Source organism: Mchenga conophoros, linkage group LG1, assembly GCF_057382185.1.
Source record: "Mchenga conophoros isolate Kocher_MC1m ecotype Shallow Benthic linkage group LG1, M_conophoros_male_GT1.1, whole genome shotgun sequence".
NCBI classification, from domain to species: domain Eukaryota; kingdom Metazoa; phylum Chordata; class Actinopteri; order Cichliformes; family Cichlidae; genus Mchenga; species Mchenga conophoros.
Window position 1 is genome coordinate 15,574,058 of NC_140526.1, and position 27,579 is coordinate 15,601,636.

Here is a 27,579-nt window from a genome sequence, read left to right on the forward strand (position 1 = left end):
TGTACATGTAATTAGATTTCACCACAACAAGTGAAAAGTTCCATTATTGTTTTCATTTCTTTCAGGGTGTTGTTCTTCTGGTATCATTTGCACTGTAATTTTCCTTTACATTTATTCTATCTATTCTATTTTTGCTTGAAAATGCTCCACACTGCTCTTACGGGAGCAGTTAATGCTTCTTCTTATGCAAAAAATGGCTGCAATACTAAACAGAGAATTAGTATTCATAAAACCGCTCTGCCCCTGGATGTGGATGGCTGGCTGGGTTAAATCAACAGCAGAGTCCTGCGCAGGAAACCCTGAGGGACATGTTCACAAGCCCTCTGCCAGTTTATAGAAAACATGTACACTGGATGCACAAACTCACATGGCTCTTCCAATATCGGTACAAAGAGTAAATAATTAGTTCATCGCTGCCCAATCATGATAAAGCTCACATTACGCCTGCTACATCCTAGGTTCATCAATCATCCCCAATTTCCTGTCTAGCATCTAAGCATTTCCAAAAAACATTGCACGTTACTATAATCTCATTCCATTTATCAGAGAGGGGTACACCCTAAGTGAGGACTCAAATGCATCATGCCGACGCAAATGCAGATGTTCGTAAGGAAGGTCTGATCACAGCTGATCAGTCAGACAGGACAAACAAAACAAGAGGGAGCTGCCAGACAAGAGAGAGGACACTGGAACACTCAGCGTGAGGTATGAAGGTGATTAGCCACTGAAAGAGAGAGAGACACACAGTTGGAGGACAATAAGGCAAAAACAGAAGGAAGGAAGAGGAAACACAGGAGGACAAGTACAAAAGAAAAAAAGAAGAGAAAGAACACAAGCATAACTCATGAGCTAGGATGGGAACTTGTGATGAGGGAGTGATGTGAAATATTAGCTTACTAATCCGTACACAGTAATTACATCACAGCCCCTGTCTTTAAATCTGAGGCAGTATAGAGTCTACTGGCAGTCCTCTTCTCCTTCTTGTTTCAGCTCCTTCCCTTACGGTTCGCCACAGTGGATCATCGTCCTCCATCTCACCCTATCATCTTCTTCTGTCACACCAACCGTCTCCATGTCCTCCTTCACTACATCCATGAACCTCTTAAGTCTTCCTCTTCCTCCTGCTTGTTAGCTCCATCGTCAGTGTCCTCTGTCTCTCCATTCTGATCACTCCCTACCTGCACTCTCTTCTTCCTCTTTGCTATCCACTGTTCACTTGTTTGGATGACTGACCCCATATATTTATTGTCTTCCTTCTATTGACTTTCATTCCTTTTCTGCCCACCTCTCCAGACTCTCTATCACTGATTTCATGTCCTCACCCTCACATAGTTCTCTACCCCTCCTAACTTCCCCAGGTAGTCCCAGTTTCTCTCTTGGCACCCTACAAAGACACAGTGCAACTCCTTGTTACCTTCTCTGTAGATCTTTACCAGCACATATGCGTGCTGTTATATGGGAAATGCACAGTTTATTATACTGTTAACTAGAAATGACGGCACATCACATCTGAGGTCATGCAGTGTAATGCAAAGATAATTCAACAAAAAAGGTAAGAAATTAAAGAGAGTAGATGGGTAATAACAAGTAATGTGCCATTCAAAACCCAATGTTGCTGCCTGCATAAAAATACACACAGCCAAGGAGACAAATTACCACCTTTCAGTCCTTCTGTCTCTAGAAGGGAACGTTCCAGTGACAGAAAACGACGCAGTTTGTGTATCAGCAGTGACAGATTCAGAGCTGTCATCAAGCCAATCAATGATTTTGACATCAAGAGACTCCCACATCTCTCACAGAGACACACACACAGACACACACAGCTCAGCAACTCTGGTGTACTTCAATGCAAAACTAATAAAATCCATCTAACAGCAGCAGCTGTTTTAAAATAAACACAGGGCCTATTAAACATATTAAAAAACACACTCTTGTTTTGCGTTCTACATGGACATATTTAATGCAAGATCTGCAAATAAGAAAATGTGCTGTCAAATTAATTAGAGGGATTTCTTCTTTTTCCTCTAAATGCATTTAATTATAATTCGTATCTGTGGAGCAAATGGATTTAGATGCACATATGCATAAAAATGGATGAGCTTGACTGCTTATTGATATGTGTGCATGACACTGACTGTAAATGTTTACAAATACATGTGTTACAGTGAAAGTTCACACACACACATGCTGAACTGGGACATTGCTCATCCTATAAAGATAAATACACACTAGGGACTGTTAGGAAACAGCTTTGTTGTTGGCAAACACTGGAGTTCTCAAACACTCATTTACCCGGCTCTTCTTTCCCTTTATTCTCCTTTCTTTTCCATCCCCCTCCTCTAATCTCTCATTCCTTTTTCCCGCTTCACATCTCCTTCCTCTGCTTCTCCCCGTTTATATTTGTGCTTTTTACCCCGCTAGCTGCAGGGATTAAAGTTGCCAATGTTGTTCAGCTGTTTCCCGCCCTCTTCGGCTGCTCTCCATTCATTTCTCTTCTGCACTCTACCTCTGCAGCCCTCTTTAATCTTCCTTCTATTTATTTGTTCTGTCCTCCTTTCTCTTGATTACATATTTTAAAGAACTGTGCACCGATAAAGCTCGAGCCCTTCTCCATTTCCTCCACTTCTCCGTCTCTGACAAACAAACAAAAAGAGCTGTGAGTAAACACATATACATGAATGCACACGCGCATCGGCATTAATGTATGAGCGTGCGCACACAAAGATAAGGTCGATACAAATCCACTTCACCCTGTTCGACCCGGCATATTTGCCAGTTTTCACTTCTCTCCAGAGTAAAGACACCAGAAGGGGATTCAATACGCGCTATAATAGAAACAGCACCTGATGTTAACCGGGCATTACTCTTAATTATTTCTTTATGGGCAGCAGCTTCCCCCGGCTAAGTTTTCCACTCTTGTTTAACAATAAAATCTGTTCTGGTAATAAAGAGAAATCCAAAATGAATTTCCATGTAGTGGCCACAGCTGGAGTCATTTCAAACTCTATATTTTCCTAATTTTTCACCACTTTTTACCCACAATGCTAACAGCCCATTTGTTTGAACCTCAAAGCCAAACTAAACTATCAACTGACAAGCCAACCAATTAAAGAGGTGGCCCCTTATCCTCTGGTTAAAATTGAATTATTAAACAGAAAGTTCAAAGAATAAACCAACAAAATTAGTAGCCCATGAATAATAAGTTACAATATTGGCTTAATCACCAAGCCAGTGATTCTGACTTCCACGACATACAAACACACACATCAAGCCCACAATCCAATTATAATTCCTCTCATATAGAACCGCAAAACAATTAGAGTAATTTAATTAATTTGCTGTCTCCTGATTTATCCCCTATTGTTTTTTCTCCTCGGAAGAGTAAATTGAAGAGAAATACGGTCTCATAGTCATACGGAGCTAGTTACAAAGCTATAGCTCTCAGCTATGCATACGAGAGGCAGTGAGAAGAAGAAATTAATAGTTGTGGAAAAGTGTAGCATTTCCAGGCAAATGCAGTGGAACTAATGAGGCACTTGTTTGGAACAAAAAGATCCACGGCCTGCTGTTTGTGAGAGGGAAACAAAGATTATCTTACTAAGTAGAAGTAACTGAAGGAGAAGGTCAGATTTGCTGCAAGTATTTAGCTTAATTGCGTTTTTGTTTTTTGTCAAATGCAACAGTAATTTCAGTTGTACATTTAAGGGAAATTGCAACAACTATGCAAGACAAAGAACATTTAAATCACAGTTAGTCAGCCGTCTTTGCAGACAAAGTCACCAATTAACTACTGCATCTAAAGAAGGTCTTTGCCCGAGTCTCGTAAGCTAGCAGACAACAGGACCACAGCGATCGATAACACTGACTTCTAACCTTTCTGGTTTGCTTAAAGCTAAGTGATGCCTGCACAGGATCCTTCGATCCAAGCTGCATAGCTACAAGCAGCCTTATCGAAAAGAGTAAACAATCTGAGAAAAGTCTAAATTATCCACAGAAACACATTTCTTCAGTTACTTTATTCACCTTGTAACTTTGCCTATAGGTTAGAACGACCAACATCTTCTCATTGGATTAGGTATTTATAAAAGTAGCCTTTCATTAAATATTATATTAAACCAGTTTGTGGTTTTTAGACAAATCTACGCTGTCTGCTAGTCTCATTTGTCTGCAACATTTTAAACAAACTTCAATTTCATACGCTGACAGCAGGACTCATAAAGACTGACACCACGGGTGCACTTGGCTGGTCCATCAAGGCCACTGCTGATGCAGAAATCTTATGCAAGAGATTTGTCCCTGTGATACTGCTGAATGTTAATGCAAATACAGACAGAGAAAAAAGGTCTGGGCATTTGAAAATCAAAAACTGAATGATGTAAAAAAGGAAGTATCAAGCTGATGCTATTATTCCACATTCGTGCTGACCTGTAGGTCTGAGAAGATTGTCAGTACTTGTGTTTAAGAAATGGAGAAACAACACTAAGCTACAAAATGTGTCCAGAGATGCTTTTTGCTTTACTTTATGCATAAAAAGTCATCAGAGCATCTACTGAAAGAAAGATATCTGGATGCATTCGTGAACAGAATAATCTGGGTATGTGTGTGTGTGCATATCTATAGCAGTAAAATATGTGCAGTACAGAAGGGGTTCAATAGGCCTGGTGTGCACAGCCTGCAGCAGGTGAGCATTATTCGCAGGGAAAACCTTCTCCATATATCACAAACTGAATAGAGTAACTCTGAAAAGACCTGCAGTGGGAGAGTGTGAAAGAAAAAAGGAATACAGAATGAGGGGAAGGACAGGAGAAATGGAGTGATCGAGAACTCCTGCAGCTATCTTTCTTGCATCTGAAGAGCCCAGAGGAAGATAGGAGATGAATATGGAGGATCCTCCTCCCACTCACTTCTCACTTTTTTCTCCTGAATTCCTTCCACTCTTTTTTTCTTTCAACATTTTCACTCGTCCGTGTCCATTTCATTCATTATACCTGTTTTTAACCCTTCCCTTCCTGTACGTTACCTTTACTCTTCTTTTCCTTGTGATCCCATCACTCATGTTTTATTTCCATCATTTCTGCAGATCTTTTTTCCCTCCTCTCTCTTCTGTCAAGCTGTTGATCACCCTGCAGCCCCCCCACCCCACCTCTCATTTTTCATTAATTTCCTGCTTATATCTTTTATACAGAGCCTAAAGCCCCCGCACCCACCCCTCTCACTGGCTTTGTCTTTGATTCTTTGACACACGTTTTACAGCAGTTCTCTCCATCCCCTTGTACACATCACCATCTCTTTCTTTCTGCTGCCCTGTGTCTGCTTATTTATTTATAGGCCGTTGCCGTTTCTCTCCTGTGGATATGCTGTTGCGGGAGCGTGTGTGTGTGTGAGCACAGCTATCCTAGTAGAGCGCTGCCCTTCACACAAGATCAATTAGTCTTTCTTTCTCTGCATCTCTCTCACACATACTGACACAAACACACACACACACACTTGCTGAAGTGCGTAGGTATAATGTTGAGTTTGTACAAACTGAACTGCAAAAAAAGAAGAGACAGAGTGATGGTTGGACAATCGAAGCTGGGAACTGTTGATGCAATTTACTGTAAATTCAGACGTAGATTTAAAGATTTTTGGATTTGGAATCCAACTCTCTCACCATCATTTCACTATTTTTTCCCTTGTTCATTGCGTTTACTTGATTCACTTAGGGTTTTTACTCTTTTATTAATTAAAAATGCTGTACTTATTAGATAAAAATATTTGAGGACTTAACAGTTGCCCTGTTGGTTTAGACATCACATTGCATTCCCAGATTTGAGGGTGATTACCTGCATATACAGAAATCTCAGTTTAGATTTAAATTTTTCTATGAATGGCATAAACATTTTGCTCTGATCTTACAAATTATTTGTTTTAAGCACATTTGCCTGCATGCAAAGCTGAAAATAAGATTCATTTTCACAACAAAAGTTTAAGCTCACTTGAAAAATGGCAAAAAAATCATATTTTGCATGGTTTCAACATGCAACAAGAAGAAATGGGAGTGAGAAAAAACATTTTTTGAGCATGCAAGTTATTGAAATCAACGCTTCAACTGAAACAGGCTGTTTTACAGCTGATCAAAAGTTTAGGACCACACCTCCAAAGAAACCTGTAACCTGTAAACTTCCCTTGCAATCCATCCCCAAAAGTTCTCAATTGGATTTAGATCAGGGGAACATGCAGGATGACCCAAAAGAGTGATGTTATTCTCCTGGAAGAAGTCCCCTGTCCTGCAGGTATTGTGTACTGTACCATTGTCCTGTTGTCCTGTTGAAAAACCTGCAGTCGTTACCACATAGACGACTGCATATATCATTGAACTTTTACAGCCCTATGCCCCTAGTAGGTCTCTGAGGTCGAGTAGTCAGGGCCTACTTGTCATTCAGTATACGAGACTGAAAACTAGGGGTGATAGAGCTTTTGCTACTGTGGCCGCCAGACTGTGGAATTCTCTTCCTCAGGACTTACGATCCGCTGATTCATTGATTACTTTTAAAAAACAGCTAAAAACACATCTTTTTAAAACTGCCTTTTGCTAACTTTGTTTGTATTTTTGTCTTTTTAATCTGTTATATCTTGTAAAGCACTTTGTGATCTCTATCTAGAAATGTGCTATATAAATAAAATTTTACTTACTTACTTACTTACGAGGGCCCTCAGTCATGAAGGATGCTCTCTGCAACATCTGGACATAGCCAGCCACCGTTTGACGCCCCTGCACCTCCTGAAGCTCCATTGTTCCAAGGAAAAAGCACCTCAGACCATTATGGCGCCCCCTCCACCGTGGTGCATTGAAAACATCACTTCAGTCTCAGATGCCGTCTGATGTTTATGGCGCTGCAGTCAGCACCAGTAATGGCCTTAATTTGGGTTGAGGATTGTCCAGTGTCTTGATGGACAGCCAATTGGATCCTCTGGCTCAGTGCTGGTGAAAGTTTTTTGGGGTCTTCCACTTGACTTTTTTGTTCCATAACCCTCTGGATCATTTAACAAATTCCAAATGACTGTCTTACTGCGTCCAGCTCGGCAGCGATGGCACTTTGCGAGAGACCCTGCTTATGCAGTTCAACAACCTGACCACGTTCAAAAAGGGAACGTTTTTTTTGCTTTTGCCATCAGAACGTCATGACAGTGTGACTGCCTGACAGAAAATGACAATGAATCCTCATTTTTGCACAGATTTGGCCTTTTAAAAGCATGAGGTCCTACACTTTTGATCAGGTGTTTCAGTTTAAGCGTTGTTTTCAATAAATTGCATGCTCAAATTTTTTTTTTGTCTCACTCCCATTTCTTCTTGTTGCATGTTGAAGCTCTACTTGGAACCTTGTTAACCATTCAAAATATGATTTTTTGCCATTTTTTAAGTGGTCTTAAACTTTTGATCGAGACTGTATGGAGCCTATGTGGTCTTTCATTTTTGAATTAGCAACACAATGGAATAAAATGCGAAGATCAGAAAACCAGTAACTCAAGGGTTGTCATTGTGGTTATTTTCCCATGTTTTGAATATTTAATTATGATGGTAAAAAAATATGCATTGATCTTCCTGCTGCAGTGATAAACTCGGACATTTTCACTGTGATGTGTTTTATTATGCGAGCTTGCTAAATTGCTAACTAAATCTAATAATCTTTAATCTCTGCTTCAAGAAAATAACAAAAGGAAATTCAGTGCAGAAAAACTAAGAAATAAAACCAAAAAAACATCAATTTTATGTTAACCTAACACACTATCATACCTGTTCATATATGATCAGCACAATGTTGTAAGACTCAGCTCAGGACCTTGTCTGAAATCTCACATGCAGCACACAGCAGGAGTCTGCATCACACACAGACTCCTGCAGGAAGATGCCAATTACCTGCTCTATTCTCACATGGCTGCACGGGCACAGAGATCATGCAGAGTTTGAAGAAGAGCTGGCAGGTTAAAGATAGGTTTCTTTGGACATTTGGGTTCTCTCATCCACCTCTTTGAGTATTATATTTATTCATTTTTAGTTAACATTTATTTTACCATGACATCAAAATTCTCTTTACAAGACAGACTAGCCTGATATTAAAAACCAACAAATACAACAGGAAGTGTTATGATAAAAAGAGAAAAGGAAAACTGAGTTTGAAAGCAAAGCTGAAGATTTACTGGTCTGTGTACATTTCTACCCTCATCTATGGCTATGAGCTGTGGGTAGTGACCAAAAGAATAAGATGGCTAAGCCAAGCTGCAAAAGTAAGTTTTCTCTGAAAGGTGTCTAGGTTCACTCATAAGGACAGGATGAGGAGCTCTGTGAGAGTCATTTGTGAGAGGGTCAGAGTAGAGCCACTACTCCTCATACTGAAAGGAACCACTTGAGGTGATTCAGACATCCGACTGCGATGCCTTCATGACGCCTCCCAAGTGAGGTGTTTCTGACATGTCCAACTGGGAAGGGGCCCCGGGGCAAATTCAAGACACGCTGGAGAGATTATGTCTCTCAGTTGGCTTGGGAACGCTTCAGTGTCCCCCCCAGAAGAGTTGACGGAGGTGACTAAAGAGAGAGATCTGGGCCTTTCTACTTTCAGACTGCTGCTGCCATGACCCAGACTCAGATAGGCTGCAGAAAATGGATGGATGGATGATAATATCTACTAAAGTCTAGGACTACATCAAGTAACTTAATCTTCCCTAATCCCCATGGTAGCAATTGAACACTCTCCGACTCGCTTTCTTAGTATTAAAAACAGTAAAGATTGATCTATACTAAAATTAAACACAATCCAGAAGTTTTGAGATGACTATAAAAGGCATCAGGACGGTTAAATAAACCCATATCTCTGTACTAATTTATACTGGTAAGGTTATGCAATCCTCCCTCATCTCAGTGAACAGCACTTTGAATGCACTCAGACTTTATGCTTATCCTAAAACCAGGTCTGATAAACGCCCTGAATCCAGGCACACATACACAAATATAGGGAACTGATTTCTTTCTTTCTTTCTTTACATCTGATGACATATTAGTCATTCATGGGTGAAACACAGATTGTTTAGTTTCCTTGACAGTGTACTGCCTGAGCCAAACAGAAACAGGCACACAGTGACTCACCTGTATGCTGGAAGTGTCGTCACCCCGTAACTCATAGCTTCCTCCCAGCGTCCCAGGTGAACTGAAGCATCTAAAGCCATGTCTGTAATTCTGAGCTTGTATAGATTTTCCTCAGGAATTTCACCACCAACGCTTGATAACAGATGCCTACTGCTCTCCAACAGCATTTCCCAATCTGGAAGGTGAATTAAGGAAAAGTAACATTTATCCTGCATCCCCGAAAATATGATTAAAGCTGCAGACTCCTCAGGGAAATCTTAAGGATTTATGAAAACAACATTGCATAAATTAGTTTACTTCTCTGCGCTGAATGATATAAACTATCTGATGTTTGTCTCTCTCCCTCCTTTGTGTTGTTTTATGATGAAAATGGTTACGCCAGCTTTATGGTGATGAAAGCACAGAATCTCAATCCACTTTTAATTAGACTCTTAATTACTCGGAGCTGCCAACCAACCAGTGAAGCCACCACCATCATCATTTGTACATCAGTACATGAAGTTCTGATCTAATCTGATCAGCACCAAAGTAATTCGATCTTACTTACGACCTAACTTAAGACAGTCGAGTTACAGTATCATGTTTCATTAAGCAACTAAACTCTCATTACTTGATGCTTGTCTTATCAGTTACATGAAATATGAACAGCAGACAATTACAAGAAGTTCTCATAGAGATTCGGTGTCCACTGGCTTTAGAGGAACTTGACAGAGACAAAGGATACTGGACTCGGCTTTCAGCCCTTCCAGTCTTGGTAGAGCCTCCTTCAGCAGGCGCCATTTTCCTTCTTCACCCGAGAGCATGAGTCCATCCTGAGCAAAGACATTAGTAAGGAGGGACTACTTTAACATCCACACTGATGAGCAGAAATCTATGTCTAAAACAACCAAACGATCTCGTGAACATACAAGGTCTGATCAACAAATTCTGGGAATCAATCAAAAACTTTTAAGTTTAAGTTTAACAACTTAGATTCTCCATAGAGTAGTGGTTTACACATTCACCTAAAAAACGAAAAACAAAATCCCCAGTTCAATTTTGGGAGGAGACAAAAAAATCTTTGGGTTTGTGACAGGAAGGGCATCTGGTATAAAAATCTGCCATTTCCAATATGTGGAGCTACTCGCTGTAGCAATCCGTAGTGAACAAGGGAGGAGCTGAAAGGAGCTTTAAGTTTCATAACCTTTAAAATAACTTCTTGTGTAGATCACTCCCTGAAGGTCACATTATGAACAACACAATTATCACTCACCACCAGCCCTGCTCGCCAGAACTGTCTCCCCGTGGCTTTGACCTCCAAAACATAAAAATCAAGTTGAAGAAAAACTATTTTGATAGTACAGCTGATTTCAGCACACAGTGCAGAAGTTAAGGGGACAGAATGGGGCCTCCAGAGATCCATCTATGCATAACCGCTGTGGTGTGATGGAATAAATAAACACTAGATTAAGTTTATTAAAAACCCATTGTGTGATTCACAGTGACCTAGTGACCTGTGACCCGTTTCAGGCCAGGAAGGAAAAGGTTACAAGATTAAAGGGAATGAGAAAGAGAAATCTATCCTAAAACGTAGCTTTTTTCTTTAAAATTATGAGTAAAATTTTGTAAAATAAGCGTGCAATTTGTGTAAATCCTAACACATGCACAGAGAGAAAACAGCCATGCGCTGGTTTGATGTCGAGATTAAAGACAAGTAGAATGAAAGAGAAAGTGTGTGTTTCTGTCACTACTGTGTGCAGAACAAAGGTCGGTGGCAAAAAATGAATCAATGCCATTGTTCCAGAGAGTCAACTGAGTGCTCCGTCTTAACTCGTCTCAAACAAACACAGAAGCATAAAAAGCGCAGTGCTAGAGTAAGAGTGAAGTGCCATATAAAGCACAGAGAGAACAAAGCTAGAGGCTGAAGTCGCAGCAGTGACAAAAAGATGATATGAGTGAGAGAAAAGAAAACAGACACATCGAAAGAAAGCGCAGGAGGAAGATGGAGCAGATTAAGATGGATGGAAAAGAAAACTGCAGCCGCAAGACAAGATAATTTTTCTCATTTTTCAGTAGGTGGTCAGAGAGTGAGAGTGGATGTGACGAGGTGGAGCGTGACCGAGTGACAGAGGGGAAGACGAGGAGGAGAGCAGGAGATAACACAGGATGTGTGAGAGAGTGACGGAGGGAAAGGGAGAGGAGGACAGGAAAGGGTACACCGAAACACGTTACGCACCGATACACTCTAACAGAAAGTGTGTGTGTGTGTGTGTGTGTGTGAAACAGAGAGAGAGACAGGCAGTAAGGATGTACGGTTGAAATTCCACAAATATCTTTTACAAAGTTAAAAACGATCACGATAAGGTGCAAAATCATCATCCACACACAGAAGTGTGTGAAAGAGTGTGTTTCTGCACTTTGAAAGTGGCTAACCATGTGCACACTATGGACTCAGTTATAATGATAAGAGGACAAAAGGATCAATACAGACTTTTAACCAGTTTATTGGAGCTGTTCTTATTGGAAAATGATATAGACGTTTCAAAATGATCTGTCATGAATGAAACAGTGACATTTCCACCACTACATCCATCGCAGGCACTCACTCACTCAACAAATATATTTTCGCCCGTGTCGTTCTACACTCATCGTAGAGTAAAAATATAATATTCGAGCTATGGCGACAGCGATATGTGCAAGTCTCAAATGTGACCCCTCACCAAAAAAGATCAGGTATGATTTGGAAGAGTCTGGAAATCTAGAGGGCTACCACCTTTGGTGATGATAGCTGCTTTGCTCTGATTGTTGGACATATGAGGGGGGAAAAACACCCAAATAAATAGCTGTAATCCTGATTAGAAGTGAATGAAGGCCGCAATTTAATTTGTTTGCCTCTGACCTTGTCTCGCGAGTCACATCGCTGGCAGTGACAGGTAAAATGGTACTGCTCCTCCAGCTGCCTCTGCCGATCTTCAGTCAGTGACAACGTCTCGATGTAACTTATAGTTAGCTGGACAGAGAGAGAGAGAGAGAGCGGCTTAGTTTGAGAAACAAACAGTTTGCTCAAATTTAATTTTCACTTTTACCTACAGCACTTAAATAAATTTGAGGCCATATTTTGAGGATCAGTGTTAAGCACATATCTATATTAGACATTTGGAAAACAGACTAAAAAGAAGAAATGTGATACTGTAGAAGTAATGCGCGCGCGTGTGTGTTTGTGTGTGTTTGTGTGTCTTGTAGGACAGATGGCTTGGATTAATCTCATTATATATAGTCACAAGGGATGATGAAGTACGGAAAATTGGAGAAAACACTGCCAAGTTAGGAGCTGTGATCCGGCTTGTGTTGCTATGAAATTTCACTTGGCTACATCTTGTAATAATTCTTTAATAACATTTAATTCAGTGTACATCTATCAAATACTGGATAAGTATACAGTATTTGTTACTTGCATAATAAAATTCACTTCATGGCAGATATAGTTCTTGGTTTCAGATTCTATATCGTTCAAAAGCCATACTGTGAGGTTATTTTCTTCATCATACCTCATCTTCAGGGTCGATATCCCGAACAGCTCTGAGCTCCAGTTTCGTCCCCTCAAACACCATCACGCAGTTTGGCCGGCAGTCGTGGTTTAACAGAGATAAACTGAAAGATGGCAAACAGAGAGCGGGAGGAGAATGAATTGAGGGAAAAGTGAAAGAGAGAAAAGAGATGGACAAAAAGTTGGAGGAAGCCTGAGAGATGTGTGATAAAATGTTTAACTTGCAAATAAACTCTAACAAAGTTTGTATGTGTTTGTGTCGCCCTCCTTAAACGATGACTGGCAGCCCTTTCTCCTAAATACTCGTACACAGAGAGGAAACAGCATGAGATAAAGGATGAGAAACTGTTTACTTGTGGTGTTTGGAAAATATAAGAAGTGACTCATTCCTGCTGAGCCGCCAGCTGCTACATGTCCAACTGTTTTGGGGTTTCAGTCAGTCCGGTGCTGACTGTAATGCTACTTTGTGGCAGCATAATGATGAGAGAAAAAACACACGCTGGGTGACATTTCTCCCTAAAGATAAAAAGATCCCGACTCCAAGGTGCTGTTAGGGGCTTAAAAATCATCTGGCAATGTTACCTTTAATTCTGCACATTTAAGACGGAGCTCTCAAACAAAACACTCACGCAAGCAAAAAGTTACATGCACACACACATATGTACACACAAAATTCCCTGCACAGTGTGACAAAATGAGTAGTCTGCTTCTGTCATAACAAATGTCACTCTTTATTTCTTTCTGTTGGTCTATCTGCCTCTCAGACAGGCGCACAATAAATCAGGAAACGATGGGTACTCCACTTCTGTCACAACAAAGGCTTTTATCTCATTTCCCAATTTTATTACCGACACAAATCAGCTTCCTGCTCATTCACTCCCAAATTTATTTTGACAGCATCTTGATGGAGACACTGATACCACATATAAGTGGTTTTACTTACAGTTTTTATTTACAATACACAAGTGTTTTTTTTTCCCTTTAAAATTAACCAGTATCCACAAACAAGCTACTTTAGGAACTGTACGAACGTTTTCCACATGTGATGCATTTCCCACTGACATGTAGGTACAATCGAATGGAGACAACCATGAGAGGTGAGATGTTTAAATTATGGATGTACTAGATAAAAGTAAAAATATTCTTGGCAGGTTATTGGCTGAATTGCCTACAAAGTGTCACATAAGATTGTTGTACTGAAAATTCCCTGTAGCAAAACTTTATTAGCTAGTAGATCCTGGTAGCACGCTGACTGTTCCTGTCCAACTGTGGTTTTCTAAAGGTTAAAGAACTTGAAGCATGGAAAGATGGATTCTCTCATGATTGTAATCTTGCACATCTCAAGAGAATCCAACTGCTTTGCAAGCTGAACTAATTAACTGAAAGACCTGATGTGCATCGTTCTCATGCTGAGCATGTAACTGTGCGTGTTGATATTGTGCTTTTTAAAGAAGTACTTGACGACCTCTGTGACCCATAAAAAGACATTTAATGTCACTGCACACATGGCCGTGAAAAATACTGAAGAGGCTTGTCTGTTTTTATGACCCCTTCCATTACCGCTGCACTCGTTTATCATATTCAGCAAAACAATAGGTCCAACAGATAAAGTGCGTGTGTGTGTGCGCGTGTGTTCAGTCTTTGTAAAAGTAACCCCCTGGCTTTGTTCTACAGTGAAGAAGTTGCAGGTTGAATATCAACTAGGAATCAAGCGCTCCAAACGATGCTTTTATCTGATAGGAGGAGGCTCATTAGCATACTAATTAGATTAATTAACTAAACCACATCTCACATTAACAGTATCGGCTCACACTAACTGAGACTAAGTGTTGCAGTAGCAGGGTGGAGAGCGAAATATTGTGTGAGATTGCAGATAGTAAAGGTCTATTATCCTTAATTATAACTGGTATTAAATTATGGAAAAGGCTTAGATATGTCATCTCTTTGTTTCTATTGTGAGCATCTTTCTTTCACAATTGATTCTTTTCTCAGCTTCGAGGTGGTTCACTGCTGTACTAACACAGGAGCATTAAACGCTAAACCCAAAATGTATATACCTTTTTAGTTAGACTTGAACCAGAATCTGTGGGGTTGGGAATCGAGAATCGGTTCCCAGTAGTTCAGTTACTTGGAAATGTTAGTCTGCTTGCCTACTGATTCTGCTTTTCGGTTCCATTTGCGCTTGTGCTAGAATCAGCTTATTTCAGTCTGTGTACTGGAGGAGGAATGCAATGGTAAAATGGAAAGAAACAACTAGATTATGCTGCTAAATGAACTTTGGCTTTTTGCAAACATCTACACCGACTGCCAGCCAAGAACCCAGAGTGATGTTAAAGCTGAGTGTGAATGAATGCCGACCACGAGTCCAGCAACCAGACATTGAATGTAAACAGGTAACAAACAGATGAGCAGTCAGGCTGTTGTTTCCATGACTGCAAACAGCTTCCGCAGTTTACCTGCTCATCTCTCTAAAGTAGCATCACTGCGGCTTTCATCGCTTTGAAATCTCTTTTGTGCCGGTTATTTCTGCATTGTGTTCATACCCAAATACCAAGAGAAAGATTGCATGTGTGTCTCTTTATGATACAGATTTGTGTTAGTGTGTGGGACTGTAGCCTCAGTTTATATTGTTAACTGGCAATTATGAGAGAGTGTGTTACAAGTCATTTTACGGAGAAACTAGAATATAATGTAACGAATAATGTAACAAATTACTTCTCTTTGGAGTAATTGAGTAACATACTGCATTACTTTAAAGAAAAGTGTTCTGTGTATTACAGGTAATAATTACTTTTTTTGAGTAATGACCCAAACACTGATCACAACAAAAGGGGGAAATAATCAATCATCAATAATGGAATCAGGAATTGCTAAACCCCTAATCACCTGCTTTAAATACACTTGCTTTATAAAGAAGTTGTTTTTTGCTATGATTCATTTGAGAACATTGACTGTGGTGAGGATTAAAGCGATCTAGCAATAGAGAAGTTGTATTGGCTGAAGCCTACCTGGCTACCATTGGGCGAGAGGCAGGGTAAAGACCTGGAGAGGTCACCAATCTGACACAGGGCCACTATCAATCCATGTAACCAAGCGGAAACTGATGTCATCCCATAGAGGCTGAGAAAATTTGATCTAATTTTTGATTTCCAACACAGTCAAGTGATTCCATTTTCTAAAAAGTGTGCTCCTCATAAACATCTCTCAGGTCTGCATGTTATACTGTTAAGTAATTTCTTTTCCCTGCTTTTGCTGCACTGCACCCCTGGGAGGATTTCCTTGCATCCACATGGGGGTTAAAACGAGGTAATATAAAATGTATGGTTGAGGAGGATTACAACACGTAATCTGTGCTATCAATTCAACTCTGAATCATTTTGCTTTTGATAGAGCGCTCTGAGGATTTCACATCATGTTGTCAATAGGCCAATTAGCAGTGAAAGAGGGTTATGGTACGGATGAGTGCAGCTGAGAGGAGAACGAGAAAGTCAGCTAATGAGAAAAAGAGTTTTTGAAATATAACAGAGACAGAAAATGAGCAGAAAGCGGTGAGATGAACGGAGGTGTAGTCTCACCACAGTAATCCCCCTCTCTTCGGCAAACCCATGGTTGCTAGGCAACCCAAAATATGAATAGGCAGGGGGACCATTCTGAGAACGGGCCCATTATTTATGGATGAGTTACAACACAAATCGCACATAGACCCACGTGGTTTGGCTGAGCTTTGGTAATGCCACTGCGACCATCTGACATCTCAACACGAACCAGATAAACTGGCAGGGATACCTGTGGTGTGTGTGTGTGTGTGTGTCTGTGTGTGTGACAACACTAACGACATGTACAACACCAGGCCAAATCCCACCCCATTCACCCGGGATTCAATACATGGATTACAGTGCATACAGTACTGCACTGCTGTGTGTGTCTCAGTGTGTATTCGTGTGTATTTTATGAGGACCATTTCAAGTTTTGGACCATGTGAGTGAGGGCCATGCTCACATCCCTAAATCAGGTCAAGGGGTTTATCAACACTTATGCACATGTGTGTAACCTGTGAGGTCTGTGTACACAGTTACAGTATTTCCACTACGATAGGTAGACATATCAGAATGAATGTGAATAAAACTGAGGCAGATATTCAAAATCTACACAACACCAGAGGTTGCCTTTCCTGAGCTATAGAGTAACTGTGACAGGAAGATTTTTAGTCTTTCGGTGAGTCTCTGCAGTGATACGAAAAGGCAAAAATATGCCAGTGCAAGGCTGTATACGGCCTTCATTCCACTTTCTAGGACAGCAGAGAGAGTGAATAATATTTTGTTAACTGCTCTACTAAAAATGGACGTACTTACTAGGGGTGCAACGATACTCGTATCGATATTGAACCGTTCGATACAGTGCTTTCGGTTCGGTACGCATATGTATCGAACAATACAAAATTTGTAATTTATTTTATCAACTTTCCTTCTGACGATGCTGTCTGTGTTGAGCGCTCAGTGAATCTGCGTTCGACTACTCTGCCTAGGCTGCACTGCCGAGCGCAGATCCACTGAGCGTTCAACACAGACAGCATTGTCAGAAGGAAGAGTGCAGGGCAAGCTAGCAGACAGAAGTTAAGCTCTCCTTGCAACATGGCAAATTGAACCTCCCCCACCCTCATTCAGATCTGGCGTTTGGAATTATTTTGGTTTTCATGTGACGTATGACCCTGAAGGTAAGCGCGTCATAGACTAAAGTAAAACAGTATGTTGGATGTGCCACGCAATGCTCAATTACATGGGTGGGAAGTAGTGTGTTAGTGCAGTTAGCTCATTAACGTGTTAGCCGTCTAGCCCCACGCACGGGGCGATCAGGGGTAGCTCGTTAACGGAGATTTGCCGTGTTGTGGCGTTAACGTCATTTCAACGAGATTAACGCTGACAGCACTAGTGGGAACACAACGAATATGACTGCACATTTACGCCGACATCATCCTAGTGCAAAGACAAGTGGAAGCAGACAAAAACAACAAGCATGCATGCTACAAACTTTACCTGAGTCATTTAGACAGCCGTTAGCACATGATTCTCCTTATGGGGACCTGATATGTTTAATATTGTGGCGAGCTCAGACAAGGAGGAGACGGAGGTGTTGTTTGGTCTTGCTTCCCGTGAGCTAGCCAGGGAGCACAGCCGTTTATTGACATCTGCAGAAGAACACTGCCGCTAGCTAACTGCTCAGCGCGGCAACCGCACAGCAACAACACACAGGGCGCCCTCTGACCCCGGAAGGACACACCGTCGCAGCGAGAGGGCGTCACCCGTCACTATGGCAACATAAACAAAACATAACTGTACAAACAGAACCCCGAACAGCCCTTACCCGCTACATAGCCCCCACCTAAGGGGTCAGTCATCCCTGACGACCCCACTACCCCACACAAAGTTCTGCAAATGTCCAGGTGCCTTCTTTTGGCGCACCGGCCGGTCACGACCGGGGGAAAAGTCACTCGGGTCAGAACATGGGGTGCCACCATCATCCCACTTCTGACACCAATGTGGCGAGCTCAGACAAGGAGGAGACGGAGGTGTGGTTTGGTCTTGCTTTCCGTGAGCTAGCCAGGGAGCACAGCCGTTTATTGACATCTGCAGAAGAACACTGCCGCTAGCTAACTGCTCAGCGCGGCAACCGCATAGCAGCAATAACAACAACAACAACAACAACACACAGGGCGCCCTCTGACCCCGGAAGGACACACCGTCGCAGCGAGAGGGCGTCACCCGTCACTATGGCAACATAAACAAAACATAACTGTACAAACAGAACCCCGAACAGCCCTGACCCGCTACAATATGCTGCTGAGAATATAGCCCAGAAGAAGCGTATAGTATAGCTTTTATTTTGGAAAGAGCCATTTCTCTGTAATAAACTCTCTTTTCCAAAGATGAGTGATTCCTCAATCAGATACAGGGCTCGCAAAATCGCTAGCCCGACGTCCCGGGGCTAGCGATTTTTCCAGTCGGGCTACCAAAATCTATCTCTGCCCTGCCCGTCGGGCTATTGTAGGAAGGAAAAATATATGTCAATGCTTTTGCATTCTTTCGGAAATGTAGCTGGGTAATTATGTCATTGGCATCGGTGAGCCACTGTCAATATGTGACATATTGAAATCGCGTTTGAATTTGCGCTTGTTTTTTGCTTTCACTTTGCAATCGCGCGAACTGTGTATAGAGAGCGACAGCACTGATTGGTGAGTGATGATAATTTGCGCACCAATTCCTCTGACATCGTCTTATCAATCGTTAGCTTACTATGCAAACATGACAAGTGAAATCTCCCGCAGCAAGCTTAAACATATGAGAGGTTGATCGGGCAGAGAATCACTGACCGTTATGTGAGTGTGTGTAAAAGCAGCAGGATCTATATTTTAGTTCTGCTGAGCCAAATAAGACAGGTCAGGGTGAAGAAGTGACAGCCAAAGAAAAGCTTACCACAAAACGGAAAAGTTATGACAAATCAGACTATAAGGCAAAAAGAAAGTGCAGCTTTATGGTTTCATGGACAAAAGAATTTCTGTGGCTGCAATATGACGAGCTATATAACCGGGGCTGCACATAAGTGGTCCGCAGGTGCGCATTCGCAGTAAAAAAAAAAACAAAAAAAAAAACGCGCACAAGATACGAAGTTGCAACGCGTGTTTGCATACATAAGATTTTCTGGAGGAGGACAGACATTTGTTTAGAACTCTTAAAGATGTCGAAGAAGCTCCTTTAAGCAATTACTTTGGTGTTCCTCCACCTCCAAACAAATGTCAGAAGGAGTCCGAACCACAAAAGAAGCACGTATTCTCGGAAAATACAGGCCCACCACCAGGCCCACCACCGTCGTGGTGGGCCTGATCTCTGATAACAACGAGACGGCCTACCTGAAGGAGATTAGGAATCTGGAGAACTGGTGCCAGAGGAACAACCTCCTTCTAAACGTCAGTAAGACAAAGGAGCTGATAGTGGACTTCAGCACTAAGCAGGAGAGGAACTACCAGACCCCCGTCATCAACGAGTGCCCAGTGGAGAGAGTGGACAGCTTCAAATACCTCGGAGTTCACATCACGCAGGACCTGTCATGGTCCTGTCACATCAACACCGTGGTGAAAAAGGCCCGACAGCGTCTCTACCACCTCAGACGCTTGAGAGACTTCCAACTGCCCTCCAAGGTGCTCAGGAACTTTTACTCGTGCACCATAGAGAGCATCCTGGCGGGAAACATCTTAACCTGGTTCGGGAACAGCACCATGCAGGACAGACGAGCTCTACAGAGGGTTGTGCGGTCAGCTGAGCGCACCATCCGCTCCGAGCTCCCTGACCTGCACTCAATCTACAGCAGGCGGTGCTGGACCAAGGCCAGGAAGATCGTGAAGGACCTCAGCCATCCCAACAACAGACTGTTCTCTCTGTTGAGGTCAGGAAAGCGATTCCGCTCCCTGAAGACCAACACAGAGAGACTGAGGAGGAGCTTCTTCCCGCAGGCGATACGGTCTCTCAATCACACCACCACACAGTACTGACCCACACATATGGTTCTTACACACACACTGGACTTTCTGGACTTTGGTTTTGCACAACACTGGTCACTATATTCTTCATTTCCGGTTAATACTTGTACAGCTGCTGTTATTGTGTATATATTTATTTATATTTAGATTTCTTCATACATTCTTATATAGTTCTATATTGTGTATTGTGTATTTTGTTGTACAGTTATTTTATTTTCAACTTTAATTTATATATTTATCTTTATCCTATTCTTCCCAGTTAAATTTACCCTTCATTCTAATTTGTGTTGTACAGTTATTTCATTTTTAACCTTAATTTATATTTTATTCCTTCCTAGTTAAATTTACCCTTTTTAATTTTTCATATTTATTTCCTATCTTATTCATAGCCTTTTCCTTTTTTTGTTCTCTTTAGGTCACGAGCAGTTGTCCAAGCATTTCACTACATATCGTACTGTGTATGACTGTGTACGTGACAAATAAAATTTGAATTTGAATTTGAATTTGAATTTGAAAAGTGTTTGCAGGAGGTGAGCTGGCTTCAAACAAATGATGAACGCACAGAGATGTGGTGCGGAATGTGCCGTGAAAATTCCACTCTAGCGGACAAAAACAGTGCTTTTTATATGGACGCAAACGCGCGTTGCAACTTCTTATCTGGTGCGCGTCTTTTATTTTGACAGCGAATGCGCACATGCGGACCACTTATGTGCACCCCTGTAAATAACATAATGTTCTGCCGGGTGTGTTGTTGGTTTTCTCTCGATTTCTGAGTCGACAAGCGCCTTTGTTACTGGGACCAGTCATTTTAAGAAAGGCCCCCATTAGAACCCATGAGAAATGCAAGAAATGCATTATTGCTCAGTCTGCAATATCTTTCCCAGAACAAACACCAATTGCAAATAACATACTAAAAATAAACCTGAAAAATCTGTTTAGAACAGCGTACTATGTTGCAAAGAGTGAACTACCACTGGCAAAATTTAGCAGTCTTTGCAAACTTCAAAAAGCAAATGGCCTAGATCTTGGTTCCACTTGCCTCTTACCCGTGACTTCAGTGGAAATTTCAAATTCAGGATCTGACACAGACTGATTCATGTCCTACACAGTTCTTACAAGTTCATAGAAATTTCTGTTCAATTAGAACCAAGTATTTGAGTTGATGATTGTAATTTTTATACAATGTTGTAATTTGTTTTTCAACAATTTTTTGATTAATGTTTTGTTTCCTTTACAATATTATACTTTAATGTATAATATTGTAAAGGAAACAAAACAGGAAACAAAACATCAATCAAAAAATTGCTCTCTTTTTTTATTCGGGCTACTTAGATTTATTTTGGGCTACCAAAAACTGAAGAGTCCCTGCCCGAAGGGCTACCAGGGATTTTGAAATTTTGAGAGCCCTGAGAGATATTTATTTTTTTAATTACTTTTGTTTCAGCAACATTAAATTTAAAAACTGTACTTTTGAGTTAAAATATATATTTATAATTTTAATAAATGACAAATTAAAAAGGCATGAACATTTTTTTGTATCGAAAAAATATCGAACCGTGACACCAAAGTATCGAACCGAACCGAACCGTGAATTTTGTGTATCGTTGCACCCCTAGTACTTACACACTTTATGACTGGTTAATGTTACAGTCACACAACGAAATCTACTCAAACTACAGAAATTAACACTAATTACTTACATTGCACGAATAATGTGCCCCCTATTCTACACAACAAACACATTATCAATCCCACATCAGTTGGGAGCCAAACCTAGCATTTCTCTATGAATTCCAGCTTTCCTTTTCCGTCTGTCTTCCCCTAACAGCATTATAATATATACAGTCAACATTCATTTTCAGGTTTTTGCCTTACAGCAAAAATTGACTCCCTTGAGTCCCCCCTTTTTCCTGCTACTTCAAAGAACTGTCAGGAAAACATCGAGAAGCGCAGGCAGGGCTTTAAAAGCGAGCAGGTGCAAGGACAGGTGGGGTTGGTTAGGGCGCAGTGATCGGGCAGGTAAGTCTACGCAGCTTTTAAATTTTGTGGCTTTTTTATAAGTAAGAGTGGCATCTAACAAAGATTACGAGCAAGATTGAAATTAATGATGCTTTTTAGATGTGCATGCTCTCCACGCTGCCCTTTGTTACCTTGGATACAGGCCAACTCCAATCTCCTGCAGCTCCCCATCACTGATGGTGAAGCAATTACACGTCACCTAAAGGAGAGGGTGAAGATGTGGAGACAAACGAGTGAGTGATTATTTGTTAAATTGCTTCAGGAAATGAACAATACCTTTCATCCTATGTTCTGAACACCTCTACATAGCTTTGACACCTGCAAAACTCCAGCGGCACTGAAACATGACATGCTATGCGATTGTGTAAAATTACCGCCTGGTTATTTCTGAGCCAGTAAAAGTCTTTTTTTTTAAATGAAAAACAAAATAGTTTTGAAATAATAAGACATGCTTAGAGAGAAACACTTTGTTTCAAATGTTGATCTGTACATAATATTTCGTGTAGCGAATGAAATAATTTTGTTTCCCCACATGTCTGTGACAAAAAAATGCAATTATAATAAAAATAATAACAGTTACCTCTGTCAGTAAATACAATTAAACCCCAGTGCTACTAGGAAATCAGAGGAACTTTTCTACCAACAATAGTAGTGATACACTTTTTTCCCACGAAAGCAGCACGACTCTACGGTGTTAAATTGTTGATTATTAACAATTTTAGAAATTCTGAGAAAGATATGATCAAAAAAGTGATCATAAAGTTCTACAGCTGAGCTCACTCCCTGGTCACGACCACTTTCTTGTGTACGTTAAACTTCAGAATCACAGCTATGTCAAACTGACCCAAATTCAATGTCGAGTATCATCACTGGTGATGAGACATAGATCTTCAGCTACAACTCAGATTATTAAAACTCTTATTTTTCAGTGGAAGAACCTGAGTGTGCAACCTCCAAGATGATCCATCAAGTCAATAGCTGGCGCTCTATTTTTTTGACATTTATGGGATTGTGCACGGTGAAGTCGACTCCAGGGTTGGACTGTCAGCAGATTCTGCCGTGATGACCTGAGCTATGCCATATTTCATTGCTCCATCATACACTCTCACAACACATTGCACAGGAGTTTCTGGCCACACCAACAAAATCCTCACTTAGCACCAGCGCTACTCACTGTATTTGGCTACCCGTGACTTCGTCCTCTTTCCAAATTCAACATTCAACATAAAAGGTCATCATATTGACATAGTAAACAGATACATATTTGCAGGAGGTCAGAATGATCGTTGCAAACTGTGATAAAACCTTAGCAGAAGGACTAGAAGTGGTACAGTGTCTCACAAAGAGACAACTTTGAAGGAGGCAGTGAGGCTCTCTCTGGGTAATCCAGCCCAATGATACGGATGTTAGGCTAACCGGTGATTCTAAATCGACCACAGATGTGAACGTGAGGGTGAATGGTTTGTCTCTTTGTGTTAGCCCTGTGACAGACCTATCCAGGATGTACTTGCCCACTTCCCCTATGATGACTGAGACAGGCTCAAGCCCCCTGTTACCCCAACTGGATAAAAGGTTAAGTAAATGTATGCATGGAAGGCAACATGAGATTTTGCATCTGCATCAGCAAATCTCATGTTTTCAGCCCCAGTTATATTTTGTATCTGAAATGCAAAACTTAGCATAAGAAACATATAATTACATTACGATGGTCATTTTGAGCTTGGTAATATGTGGATGGTAGCATGCAAGTGGAGGAATTTTTTTTCTCCATAAAAAACACTTTTTGACCAGTTAAAGTTGGATTTAATTAATCAATTATAATCTTTTGGGTTTGTTAAATGGCCTTTACAGAAACCCCCCACTTTTGACAACTAAGGTAACACTGACTTAACCTCCTAAGACCCAAACTCTTTCATGGCATGCATTTTTAATTTCTCTTTGCCAGTTGGGACTGATTGGAACCTGATGAATGTAAAAACAAAGAATTACCAGATTTTTTTTCTACCTGATTTTTGTTTCTGGGAAAAATAGGATCCACACATAAGGACATACGTTTTAAATTTTGGTAGAACAGTGGCAGTATAATTTCCTCGTAAGTGGATATCAGGCCCTTGTAGAGCCAAATTTAGTATTTTGGTCTAGACAACCCAAAATGTGATGTCCACATATGTCGACGCCAGGTCCTAGGAGGTTATATATGTGTGTGTTTATATGCAGAATCTCCCCCCCCCCAAAGGCCCATTTTGAAAGGCATAAGAAACCCTGTAGTCCTGTTATTATTCTGGGCTTTGTTTTCTTCCAGGAAATCATAATGTCTGATTCAGCCTCTGATATCTTCTGTGGGGTGATGTTTATGCTGGTGTGGTGTCCACTGCTGGTATACCATATTATTCCCCACCTCGCATACTATTGGGTATATATACAAGTTTCAGACGCACAAAAAAAAAAAATCTCTGCACACTAAATATTACTTTAGTATGAAATTTTGGACAGCTCAGGATATGCTTTAGCACTTGTGTATATAAACCTCTCACAATGCACTGGGGTGGTCTGCATGATATAAAGGACGTATGTCAGAACAAATGAATTAACAGGCCAAGGCTTTCAGGCGACAGAGGAGAAATTTCAAACTAGGGAGAGGGATGGTTTGTTTCTTTCAGCTAGCAGAGTTGGCGCAGACATGGTTTGAATAATAACATGCCTGAAGAAGTTGTTTAAAAGAGAAAGACACAGTTGATGAGGGAGAAAACACTAATAAACACTCTAAAACAAAAGAAGTTAGCAACGAACTGAAAGCTAAAAAACAGAAAATCAGCACAGCTGTCTTTGATGTGTCAATTACTGAGCCGGTGCTGGTAAACAAGTGTGTTTGTGCATGTGTTGGTGGTCGTGGTGCATTTGTGTGAGTTAGGTTTGTTTCTCTACTCTGTGCACAAAGCAGATAAATAAGTCTAACATTGGTAATATTAGGACTAGGGAAAATTAAAGGGAAGTAGAGATGTGCAGGGAGGGAGGGTGAAATTTAAAGTGAGCCCCAGACAGATGGTTCCCATCCTACTGATATTCAAACCAGTAAACACGTCAAATTGATTCGATTTGAATCTGCAGTTGTAATAAACACCATTAGAGTCAGGCCTCATGGGAAATGATGGTTTTTACTCAATGGATTCACCACAAAATGAAAAATCCTGCTCTAAATCTTCCTCCCTCACTCCTCTCTTTCACACACACACAACACACAAATTGTTCTTTCATCATCTCACACACAGTATTGTTATTCGCACACATTTATCATCTGCACTGTAAAGCACAGAGTACAGATGCATCTTACAGCAGAGCCACATGTTCTGTATGAATTCCAATACATCAAGAGAGAACAACAGTTACATACTTTCATTAGATTTTCATTTAATGAATTAAACAGTGCATATAAGAAAATAATAGTCCTCTTGGCTTTGGTTTCTTTGTTCTTATTCACAATAGTTGGCAAATGCATGTGTAGAAAATAGTGCAACATGTAATGCTTTTTGCTAAACAATGGTGTTTATGTGTGTAACCAAAAAAGCCCATTATTCCAAACACACACACATACCCCATTCATAAAATAAACCACCAGGACAGCAACTAAGACTCTGGTTATTGATGAAGTTATTTTTCTCATTATTCCTCTACTCTATGACATATCATATCATGCTGTCCAGTAAAAAAAAACACCCAAACCCCAAAATCACATAAACACAGCGCACTTTGTCCAAAATCCAAGGATATTCAGTTTACAGTGATGTAAACAGAGCAACAAAGTTTGCTGTTTGTGGAGCTGGAACCAGAAAGTGTTTGTCATTTTTGCTAGAAAAACTTCCAAACACCATTCCCTTAAAACTCATTCAGAAACTAACAATTTCATATCCGTTCACACGAGGCTCAGAGCTTTATCTGGGTTTGACTATTCATTTAATGTCAATGCAAAAGGACAGCAACCTCTTTGTGACTAGGAAAAATTGGTGGTTGCTTGGTGAAACTTTTTTCTTATTTGGCAACCATCTGCAAGCAGTTGTGAGACCAGGTTGTCCAAAGGTTGAGTGTACAACACCCTCAACCTCTGGTTTAGCACTTTCAATCACAAGTTGACTGCACGGGTCACCTGGTGGTAGGTGACCTGTCCTCAAACGATCGCTGTCAGATTGACTGGAATCAGTGACAGATTGGGGAAGGTTTGCAAACCTAATTTTGAAGTTAAACTGTCATTGTGCAGCAACTATGTAACTACTTGAGGAGCACTTTCTGAATTTGTGTTTGACTTTCTGAACTTTCTGAATTCTGAATGTAAAAACTTCATGGGAATTTTTGTATGTAGACTGCTACAGATTTGCGATTTTCACAGAGTTATCACATTTATAGTTGCAGTATTATCATAAACAGATTGCATGCAATTGCCAGCTTCACCACATTAAGTCAAAACCTGATAGCAGACTATCTTAGTGCGGTTTTATCTTGATGCACCAAAGGCACTCTGAAAATGGAAACCGACTGTGAGTGTTAACAGACCTTGGTCCCTGTTTTCAAAGCAACCATGTCAAAGGCAACATCATAATTTTGGTTGTGCTGTGGTCTACAACCACAGTTTTCTTGAGTGTGACAGTAGCATTAAACAGATCACATACGTAAACCTATGAGTAAGAGAGGGTAAAAGCAAATGTAAGTGTCATCCTGTCTTCTAACAGAAAGAGGGTATTTGAGTACCTTGCCGTTTTCACCTTATTAGGAAAAGGCAACACCGGTTACTGACAGCAGAGATAGAGGGAAGAACATTTAAACAAACAGTAGTAGGGCACTGAGCTGGGCATAAATCTTTCTCTGTCTTACACTCACCATCTCCCTCCCTGAGGGAAACAATCAATCTTGGAGAAAAGCCACATCTGCAGCAGCGGCTATTGGACATCTTTTGCATCCCAAACAGCAACACGTACACACAAGCTTAAGAATCAAGTCCTGCCTTTTCCAAAAATCGACCTCCTCTGATTCTCAGACTCTCTGCCTCTTTCCTTGTTCTCTTACTCTTCTACAGATGCAGAAGCTATTATCAGAAAGAAAGAGATCTGAGTCAGGAAACTGAAACATTCAGTGTAACTGTCACTATAACATGTTCTTTAGTCTCAACAAACAGTTCTTCAGTCTGAAATGTGAAACGCTGCTGGTACTCTGCTACCTCTCAAATATAAAGATTTAGATCTTGCAAAATGTATTTGCTGGTTTTAATTATATAGCGTTGAAATTAATCATTTAATTGATACACCACTAGCGGAAGATCATCCCAAAACTCGTAGCATCTTTTCAATTGTCAGCATTTACAGACTTTTCTGAATATCTGCTTTGAAGTTC

At 40.7% G+C, this 27,579-nt stretch overlaps 1 protein-coding gene across 1 annotated transcript in view; it reads right to left on the reverse strand.

Moving 5' to 3' along the window:
* Positions 1 to 27,579, reverse strand: part of smyd3 (SET and MYND domain containing 3) — a 102,205-nt gene that overhangs the window by 780 nt on the left and 73,846 nt on the right. Inside the window, exons 6-10 of the mRNA XM_085267567.1 lie at positions 22,332 to 22,399; positions 12,652 to 12,754; positions 12,003 to 12,113; positions 9,849 to 9,936; positions 9,125 to 9,299 (exon numbers count right to left, since the gene is read on the reverse strand). Coding sequence (XP_085123693.1) covers positions 9,125 to 9,299; positions 9,849 to 9,936; positions 12,003 to 12,113; positions 12,652 to 12,754; positions 22,332 to 22,399 — 545 coding nt within the window. The remainder of the gene's footprint in view (positions 1 to 9,124; positions 9,300 to 9,848; positions 9,937 to 12,002; positions 12,114 to 12,651; positions 12,755 to 22,331; positions 22,400 to 27,579) is intronic.